Genomic DNA, 11,454 nt, shown 5'->3' with positions numbered 1-11,454 from the left:
ACACATACTACTATACTGTACACAACTACCACCACACTGCACACAAAATACTACTATACTGTACACAACTAATACCACACTGCACACATACTACTATACAGTACACAACTAATACCACCACACTGCACACACTACTACTATACAGCACAGCTAATACCACCACACTGCACACATACTACTATACTGTACACAACTAATACCACCACACTGCACACATATTACTACTATACTATACACAACTACCACCACACTGCACACATACTACTACTATACTGTACACAACTAATACCACCACACTGCACACATACTACTATACTGTACACAACTAATACCACCACACTGCACACATACCACTATACTGTACACAACTAATACCACCACACTGCACACATACTACTACTATACTGTACACAGCTAATACCACCACACTCCACACATACTACTACACTGCACACAACTACCACCACCACCACCACCACCACCACACTGCACACATACTACTACTATACTGTACACAACTAATACCACCACACTCCACATACTACTACACTGCACACAACTACCACCACCACCACCACACTGCACACATACTACTACTATACTGTACACAACTAATACCACCACACTGCACATACTACTATACTGTACACAACTAATACCACCACACTGCACACATATTACTACTATACTGTGCACAACTAATACCACCACACTGCACACATACTACTATACTGTACACAACTAACACCACCACACTGCACACATACTACTACTACACTGCACACAACTACCACCACCACACTGCACACATACTACTATACTGTACACAACTAATACCACCACACTACACACATACTACTATACTGTACACAACTAATACCACCACACTGCACACATACTACTATACTGTACACAACTAATACCACCACACTACACACATACTACTATATTGCACACAGCTAATACCACCACACTGCACACAACTACCACCACCACACTACACACATACTACTATACTGTACACAACTAATACCACCACACTGCACACATACTATTGTACTCTACACAACTAATACCACCACACTGCACACATACTACTGTACACAACTAATACCACCACACTGCACACATACTACTATACTGTACACAACTAATACCACCACACTGCACACATACTACTACTACTACTACTACTACTACTACTACACTGCACACAACTACCACCACCACACTGCACACATACTACTATACTGTACACAGCTAATACCACCACACTGCACACATACTACTACTACTACTACTACTACTACTACTACACTGCACACAACTACCACCACCACCACCACACTGCACACATACTACTGTACTGTACACAACTAATGCCACCACACTGCACACATACTACTATACTGTACACAACTAATACCACCACACTGCACACATACTACTACTATACTGTACACAACTAATACCACCACACTGCACACATACTACTATACTGTACACAACTACCACCACACTGCACACAAAATACTACTATACTGTACACAACTAATACCACACTGCACACATACTACTATACAGTACACAACTAATACCACCACACTGCACACACTACTACTATACAGCACAGCTAATACCACCACACTGCACACATACTACTATACTGTACACAACTAATACCACCACACTGCACACATATTACTACTATACTATACACAACTACCACCACACTGCACACATACTACTACTATACTGTACACAACTAATACCACCACACTGCACACATACTACTATACTGTACACAGCTAATACCACCACACTGCACACATACCACTATACTGTACACAACTAATACCACCACACTGCACACATACTACTACTATACTGTACACAGCTAATACCACCACACTCCACACATACTACTACACTGCACACAACTACCACCACCACCACCACCACACTGCACACATACTACTACTATACTGTACACAACTAATACCACCACACTCCACATACTACTACACTGCACACAACTACCACCACCACCACCACACTGCACACATACTACTACTATACTGTACACAACTAATACCACCACACTGCACATACTACTATACTGTACACAACTAATACCACCACACTGCACACATATTACTACTATACTGTACACAACTAATACCACCACACTGCACACATACTACTATACTGTACACAACTAACACCACCACACTGCACACATACTACTACTACACTGCACACAACTACCACCACCACACTGCACACATACTACTATACTGTACACAACTAATACCACCACACTACACACATACTACTATACTGTACACAACTAATACCACCACACTGCACACATACTACTATACTGTACACAACTAATACCACCACACTACACACATACTACTATATTGCACACAGCTAATACCACCACACTGCACACAACTACCACCACCACACTACACACATACTACTATACTGTACACAACTAATACCACCACACTGCACACATACTATTGTACTCTACACAACTAATACCACCACACTGCACACATACTACTGTACTGTACACAACTAATACCACCACACTGCACACATACTACTATACTGTACACAACTAATACCACCACACTGCACACATACTACTACTACTACTACACTGCACACAACTACCACCACCACCACCACACTGCACACATACTACTATACTGTACACAGCTAATACCACCATACTGCACACATACTACTACTACTACTACTACTACTACACTGCACACAACTACCACCACCACCACCACACTGCACACATACTACTATACTGTACACAGCTAATACCACCATACTGCACACATACTACTACTATACTGTACACAGCTAATACCACCACACTGCACACATACTACTATACTGTACACAACTAATACCACCACACTCCACACATACTACTATACTGTACACAACTAATACCACCACACTGCACACATACTACTATACTGTACACAACTAATGCCACCACACTGCACACATACCACTATACTGTACACAACTAATACCACCACACTGCACACATACTACTATACTGTACACAACTAATACCACCACACTGCACACACACTACTATACTGTACACAACTAATACCACCACACTGCACACATACTACTACTACTACTACTACACTGCACACAACTACCACCACCACACTGCACACATACTACTATACTGTACACAGCTAATACCACCACACTGCACACATACTACTACTACTACACTGCACACAACTACCACCACCACCACCACACTGCACACATACTACTATACTGTACACAGCTAATACCACCATACTGCACACATACTACTACTATACTGTACACAGCTAATACCACCACACTGCACACATACTACTATACTGTACACAACTAATACCACCACACTCCACACATACTACTATACTGTACACAACTAATACCACCACACTGCACACATACTACTATACTGTACACAACTAATGCCACCACACTGCACACATACCACTATACTGTACACAACTAATACCACCACACTGCACACATACTACTACTATACTGTACACAGCTAATACCACCACACTCCACACATACTACTACACTGCACACAACTACCACCACCACACTGCACACATACTACTATACTGTACACAACTAATACCACCACACTCCACACATACTACTACACTGCACACAACTACCACCACCACCACACTGCACACATACTACTACTATACTGTACACAACTAATACCACCACACTGCACACAACTACCACCACCACACTGCACACAACTAACACCACCACACTGCACACATACTACTGGACTGTACACAACTAACACCACCACACTGCACACATACTACTATACTGTACACCACTAATACCACCACACTGCACACATACTACTACTATACTGCACACATACTACTACTACTACTACACTGCACACCACTAATACCACCACACTGCACACATACTACTATACACAGCTAATACCACCACACTGCACACATACTACTACTATACTGTACACACCTAATACCATCAACTGCACACATACTACTATACTGCACACAGCTAATACCACCACACTGCACACACACTACTATACTGTACACAGCTAATACCACCACACTGCACACATACTACTATACTGTACACAACTAATACCACCACACTGCACACATACTACTACTACTATACTGTACAAAACTAATACCACCACACTGCACACATACTACTACTATACTGTACACAGAAAACCAAGCCTGACGAAGGAAGCGAAACGCGCGTCGAGGTGGTCCTTGGATCGGAGTGTGTTTCCTATCATGTCCACTTTGGGTAAATGACTATCTACTTAGATACCTAGTTTGTAGAACTTGATACATTGCATTATTTTGAGTCATATTTTGCCATTATTTTTGACATTGGATCCTGTGGCTACTTACTTATATGTCTCATGCTATTATCCTGCTACATTATATGGTCATTTCCATAGGACGTGATACACATTCCTTTCTGGGGTGTTTTTAGTTTTTTGTATTTTAGATGTGTTTTTTGTGGGTAACTTTTCCCGTATGGGGTAATAAAGATTTATATATTTTATTTTTGCCTACGTGGTGTTATTTGTTACATCAGGTATATTTTTGGTTTTCTGATATACTATGTCATACCTGATGGTTTGACTTATGCTTCAAGTACAATTTCTGTTGAATACTATACTGTACACAACTAATACCACCACACTGCACACATACTACTATACTGTACACAACTAATACCACCACACTGCACACATACTACTATACTGTACACAACTAATACCACCACTGCACACATACTACTACTACTACACTGTACACCACTAATACCACCACACTGCACACATACTACTACTATACTGCACACAGCTAATACCACCACACTGCACACATACTACTACTATACTGTACACACCTAATACCATCACACTGCACACATACTACTATACTGCACACAACTAATACCACCACACTGCACACATACTACTATACTGTACACAACTAATACCACCACACTGCACACATACTACTATACTGTACACAACTAATACCACCACTGCACACATACTACTACTACACTGTACACCAATACCACCACACTGCACACATACTACTACTACTACTATACTGCACACAGCTAATACCACCACACTGCACACATACTACTACTATACTGTACACACCTAATACCATCACACTGCACACATACTACTATACTGCACACAGCTAATACCACCACACTGCACACACACTACTATACTGTACACAGCTAATACCACCACACTGCACACATACTACTATACTGTACACAACTAAGACCACCACACTGCACACATACTACTACTATACTGTACACAACTAATACCACCACACTGCACACATACTACTATACTGTACACAACTAATACCACCACACTACACACATACTACTACTATACTGCACACAGCTAATACCACCACTGCACACATACTACTACTACTACACTGTACACCACTAATACCACCACACTGCACACATACTACTATACTGTACACAACTAATACCACCACACTGCACACATACTACTACTATACTGCACACAGCTAATACCACCACACTGCACACATACTACTACTATACACAACTAATACCACCACTGCACACATACTACTACTACTACTACTACACTGTACACCACTAATACCACCACACTGCACACATACTACTACTATACTGTACACAACTAATACCACCACACTGCACACATACTACTATACTGTACACAGCTAATACCACCACACTGCACACATACTACTATACTGTACACAACTAATACCACCACACTGCACACATACTACTACTATACTGTACACAACTAATACCACCACACTGCACACATATTACTATACTGTACACAGCTAATACCACCACACTGCACACATACTACTACTACTACTACACTGTACACCACTAATACCACCACACTGCACACATACTACTACTATACTGTACACAACTAATACCACCACACTGCACACATACTACTATACTGTACACAGCTAATACCACCACACTGCACACATACTACTATACTGTACACAACTAATACCACCACACTGCACACATACTACTATACTGTACACAACTAATACCACCACACTACACACATACTACTATACTGTACACAACTAATACCACCACACTGCACACATATTACTATACTGTACACAGCTAATACCACCACACTGCACACATACTACTACTACTACTACTACACTGTACACCACTAATACCACCACACTGCACACATACTACTACTATACTGTACACAACTAATACCACCACACTGCACACATACTACTATACTGTACACAACTAATACCACCACACTGCACACACACTACTATACTGTACACAACTAATACCACCACACTGCACACATACTACTACTATACTATACACAACGAATACCACCACACTGCACACATACTACTACTATACACAACTAATACCACCACTGCACACATACTACTATACTGTACACAACTAATACCACCACACTACACACATACTACTATACTGTACACAACTAATACCACCACACTACACACATACTACTATACTGTACACAACTAATACCACCACACTGCACACACACTACTATACTGTACACAACTAATACCACCACACTGCACACATACTACTATACTGTACACAACTAATACCACCACACTACACACATACTACTATACTGTACACAACTAATACCACCACACTGCACACATACTACTATACTGTACACAGCTAATACCACAACACTGCACACATACTACTATACTATACACAACTAATACCACCACACTACACACATACTACTACACTGCACACAGCTAATACCACCACACTGCACACAACACTGCCATACTCCACAAATGATAAGTATTTGCCCCCTGACAATTGATAGAACTGAGAGTCAGAGCCGTCACATCAGAATTTATTAAGATCATTATCACTTTAGTAACAAAAACATAATGGCGAGCACAGGGAACAATGGGGCGACATCACGATACTGGAAATCGGGGTAGCTCATTTCCGAGGATGACCTGCCGCTCCACACCCGCTTCTGTAATGGCGGCAAGACGGATGACACCCCCACTGGATCCATCCCGCTCCATCGCCAGAGCCAAAGCTGCAACAAGAGAGACGAACATTAAACCATTAAAGGGGCTGAGCCATTCACCCGGCAAGGGGAGGGGCTACACATCTCCCTCCCTCCAGAGGGCGGGGCAGTCCTGTGGTCACATGATCTTACCGTTTGCTGTGAATTTCAGACACTCCTCCTTTGTCATTCCCGTCTTGTATGTAGAATCCACAAAGCCGTAGATGTAGGAGCTGCCGGAGCCGCCTATGGAGAACGGCTGGTGAACCATCATCCCTCCCATGGGCACCGTGTACACCTACAAAACAGACACATACATTATATATATCCATCTCTCTGTTGGAGACTGGGGAGGGGGGTTATACAGGGGAGGGGTCTCGTTTCTTACCTGCCCCCCTTTCCTCTGGTCCCATCCGGCTACGATGATCCCGGCCATCAGTTCCTCGCGGTACTTGTAGCACATCTCCTTGAAGAGATTGGCGGCTGTGTGGACGAGGGGCAGGGTGCCCAGCTCAATGCTGTGGGAGACAAGACCACAACTTAAAGGGGAACTTCACTACAGGGTCCAGTGACACACAGCTCATTACTAGAGGACAGAAGACCATTCATCACACATTCTTAAAGGGGAACTACTCATCCACCACTAGGAAATTCTCCAAGAAGTACAGGACCCCCTTTATATTCTCTATACAGCCCCTAATGTGTGGAGAGAAGGGCTGGGAAGTGCCATCTGGGCCAAGATTATGTTACAGGCCTCAGCTTAATTTTTTTTAGGAAGTCTCCCTTTAACACTTAAAGTGGCAGTCACATAAAATATAGGAAAGGGCGGAGCTTAAACTGTGGAAGAAGCAAATCTCTTAAAGGAAAAGTCCACCGAGGACGACCCCTTTGTATATGACATATCAGGGCACATGGATATAATAGAATAGTGAGGCCTGTTATTACGGCCATGATGACCCCTCCACCCAGATTGCGCAGTGAAGGGGGCGGGGCGTGTTCTTGCCTGTGGAATCCCAGCTGGTAGGTGACGGCATCAGCGATGGCCTGAGTGTCGGCGGCGCTGCCGGAGCGACAGCAGAAGATCCGGTCGTGTACAGGGGTGAGCTTGTCCGTGACTCTGTTAGCGATGTACGCCCTGCGGAGAGGAAACAACAACTACTCTCATCATCCGTATACTACACCATCAAACATCCCCCGATGCATGATGGGTAACTGGACAGCTCCATGGTTGGTAGAGACGCGGCAGTGAGTGACTCCCGGGCATAGAGCTGGGGTGTGAATACTTCCCTAGTGGGAGGAGTCAGTCAGAAGAGCGTGGTTAGCTGCAGCTAATCATGTGATTTACCATGAGGATGACTGCATGGTCATGTGATCCCTCTATGAACCGCTGACTTATGTAGGGTAGGTGCATGCATTACCCCCCCCCCCTCTATTGTGGTACGGCCCACTCCTCCAGCGTGTACACATACCCAGTGGTGGTCCTAGAGTCAGCACCGATAACCACACCGCCATCAAACTCCACCGCCATGATCGTCGTCTGCAGAGAGAAACCGCACCATAAAGTCTACTACATCATTATAACACAGCAAATCATACTCTAGTCACATCCAGAGCTGCAGTCACCAGTCTACTGTTATATACTCCATTCACATCCAGAGTGGCAGTCACCAGTCTACTGTTATATACTCCATTCACATCCAGAGCTGCAGTCACCAGTCTACTGTTATATACTCCATTCACATCCAGAGCGGCAGTCACCAGTCTACTGTTATATACTCCATTCACATCCAGAGCGGCAGTCACCAGTCTACTGTTATATACTCCATTCACATCCAGAGCTGCAGTCAGCAGTCTACTGTTATATACTCCATTCACATCCAGAGCTGCAGTCACCAGTCTACTGTTATATACTCCAGTCACATCCAGAGCTGCAGTCACCAGTCTACTGTTATATACTCCAGTCACATCCAGAGCTGCAGTCAGCAGTCTACTGTTATATACTCCATTCACATCCAGAGCTGCAGTCACCAGTCTACTGTTATATACTCCAGTCACATCCAGAGCTGCAGTTACCATTCTACTATTGAATCATGTCTTAGGGTATGTTCACACGCTAAAGTAAAGACGGCTGTAAAATATGGAGCGCTTGTCAAGGGAACGCTGCCTCTGATTTTCAGCGGTTTATGAACGCAAACTTTTTTTACGCCCGTTTTTGGAGCCATTTTTCTAATGACAATGAAAATTAGCTAAAAAAATGCCCCGAGAAGTGACTTGCGCTTCTTTTTACGGGGCCTTTTTTTTTTTTTTTTAGCGCCGTTTTTTCAAACAGCCGTGTAAAAAAAATGTCCCGTCTGAACGAAACCCCGTTTTTCTTGTTGAAATCAATGGGCAGATGTTTGGAGGCATTTCCCTAATTTGAGGCGTTTACACCCTGAAAAACACCTGATAACGCTGAGTGTGAACATAGCCTTATCCTCCAGTCAGACCCAGAGCTGCAGTCCCCATTCTGATCTTACATATATTTTACTCCAGTCACACCAAGAGCTGCATTTACACTTGTCATTGGTAGCTATCAGCATGGTGCTCACAAATGCAGCTCTAACTGTAGCTGAACCCCATTACCCCACTGTACTCTGTTGCATTGCCTTATGGGAGACGTAGATTTAGTGTAACACTACATCTCCTACAATGCATCACAGCAGGCATATTTACAGCGGTCAGACCTTGGTGCTGCTCACCATTCAGGGCTTGGGGAAAGCTGGGTGACTACCAATATGACCACCAGTACCGCTCTCCTGGGGGTTGTCATCCAGCTTATCCAGGTCCTTCAATGGCAAATCTGCCTAGTCATGCCGCAATATATGAGGGGGGACAACATACAACGAGGAACCCGGGTGATCACCCCATGGCAGCTGCAACGGCGGCATAATGGTTGTCACTCAGCTTTTCAGTGCTCCTGAAAGAGAAGTCCATGTATGTATCTATGCAGTGACACATACCCCACATATCACTCCATAACCAGGAAGATTTACTATGCAGGATCCGGGAGAGCTGGGTGCTCTGTAGCTCCTCCTGTCCTGTTTGACTTGGTATATTTACTATGCAGGATCCTGGGTGCTCTGTAGCTCCTCCTGTCCTGTTTGACTTGGTATATTTACTATGCAGGATCCAGTAGAGCTGGGTGCTCTGTAGCTCCTCCTGTCCTATATGACTTGGTATATTTACTATGCAGGATCCAGAAGAGCTGGGTGCTCTGTAGCTCCTCCTGTCCTGTATGACTTTGTATATTTTCTATGCAGGATCCTGGGAGAGCTGGGTGCTCTGTAGCTCCTCCTGTCCTGTATGACTTGGTATATTTACTATGCAGGATCCCGGGAGAGCTGGGTGCACTGTAGCTCCTCCAGTCCTGTATGACATGGTATATTTACTATGCAGGATCCCAGGAGAGCTGGGTGCTCTGTAGCTCCTCCTGTCCTGTATGACTTGGTATATTTACTATGCAGTATCCAGGAGAGCTGGGTGCTCTGTAGCTCCTCCTGTCCTGTATGACTTGGTATATTTACTATGCAGTATCCAGGAGAGCTGGGTGCTCTGTAGCTCCTCCTGCCCTATATAACTTGGTACATTTACTATTCAGGATCCCGGGAGAGCTGGGTGACAGCCATGTGACGCTCATCCAGACACAAGCCGCCCGCACCAAATCTGCTGCATCACCGGCCCAGTTACCAGGCTTCTCTCGGCCTCGCCTGCTCCACCTGCCTGACACTTACGTCCCTCTAACCCGCACTCACCCCGGTGGTCACTTCCCGGGTCATCCAGTCCATCTCCACAGGGTCTCCACCGGTCAGAGCCGCAGCTCCAGGACTCATCATCTTCACCGCCGCCATGATTCTCAGTTCTGCCGGGAGAGAGGGGAGGAGCCGGCGAGAAACAACGCGGGACTTCCGGAGCACCAATATGGCGGACAAAGACCCGCGCTAACAGATGACGTAAGAGAACGGCGGACAATAGGAGTGTAGAAAAAGGACCGCAAAGTGCGCAACAGTCCCACTAAAGGGTGTACAAAGATGTCCGATACGACGTCAGCGATCGTATTAGGAAATATTAGTGTAGTAACATGGCAGAAACGGAAGTAGTATTCTGTGTGTAAGGGAATGGGAGTACAATGATGGTGAAAATAACTATATTAAACATACTCAAATATGACCACTACTAATAACAGCGATTAATAA

The 11,454-nt window shown here is 44.2% G+C and overlaps 1 protein-coding gene across 1 annotated transcript; it reads right to left on the bottom strand.

Annotated features, from left to right (window-relative positions):
• Window positions 1-7,036: 7,036 nt before the first annotated feature.
• Window positions 7,037-11,166, bottom strand: PSMB6 (proteasome 20S subunit beta 6). The gene is made up of 6 exons (XM_075847305.1): window positions 11,014-11,166; window positions 8,692-8,759; window positions 8,226-8,357; window positions 7,611-7,740; window positions 7,376-7,520; window positions 7,037-7,252 (listed from the first exon to the last, which is right to left on the bottom strand). Exons 1-6 carry the CDS (start codon window positions 11,107-11,109, stop codon window positions 7,125-7,127), a joined length of 699 nt encoding a protein of 232 aa, XP_075703420.1. The 5' UTR covers window positions 11,110-11,166; the 3' UTR covers window positions 7,037-7,124.
• Between the last annotated feature and the right edge of the window lie 288 nt (window positions 11,167-11,454).

Source organism: Rhinoderma darwinii (genome assembly GCF_050947455.1).
Source record: "Rhinoderma darwinii isolate aRhiDar2 chromosome 3 unlocalized genomic scaffold, aRhiDar2.hap1 SUPER_3_unloc_11, whole genome shotgun sequence".
Classification (NCBI taxonomy): Eukaryota; Metazoa; Chordata; class Amphibia; order Anura; family Rhinodermatidae; genus Rhinoderma; species Rhinoderma darwinii.
Note: the sequence above shows the minus strand (reverse complement) of the source record. Positions and strands in the feature narration are given on the sequence as shown.

What these genes read in the sequence shown, in the direction of transcription:
- PSMB6 (XM_075847305.1), bottom strand. Translation starts at nt 11,109, where the DNA reads ATGGCGGCGGTGAAGATGATGAGTCCTGGAGCTGCGGCTCTGACCGGT. An exon ending in GACTCTAGGACCACCACTGG is followed by an intron (nt 8,358 to 8,691) that starts GTATGTGTACAC and finishes TCCTCTCCGCAG; the next exon opens with GGCGTACATCGCTAACAGAG. An exon ending in ACCAGAGGAAAGGGGGGCAG is followed by an intron (nt 7,521 to 7,610) that starts GTAAGAAACGAG and finishes TCTGTTTTGTAG; the next exon opens with GTGTACACGGTGCCCATGGG.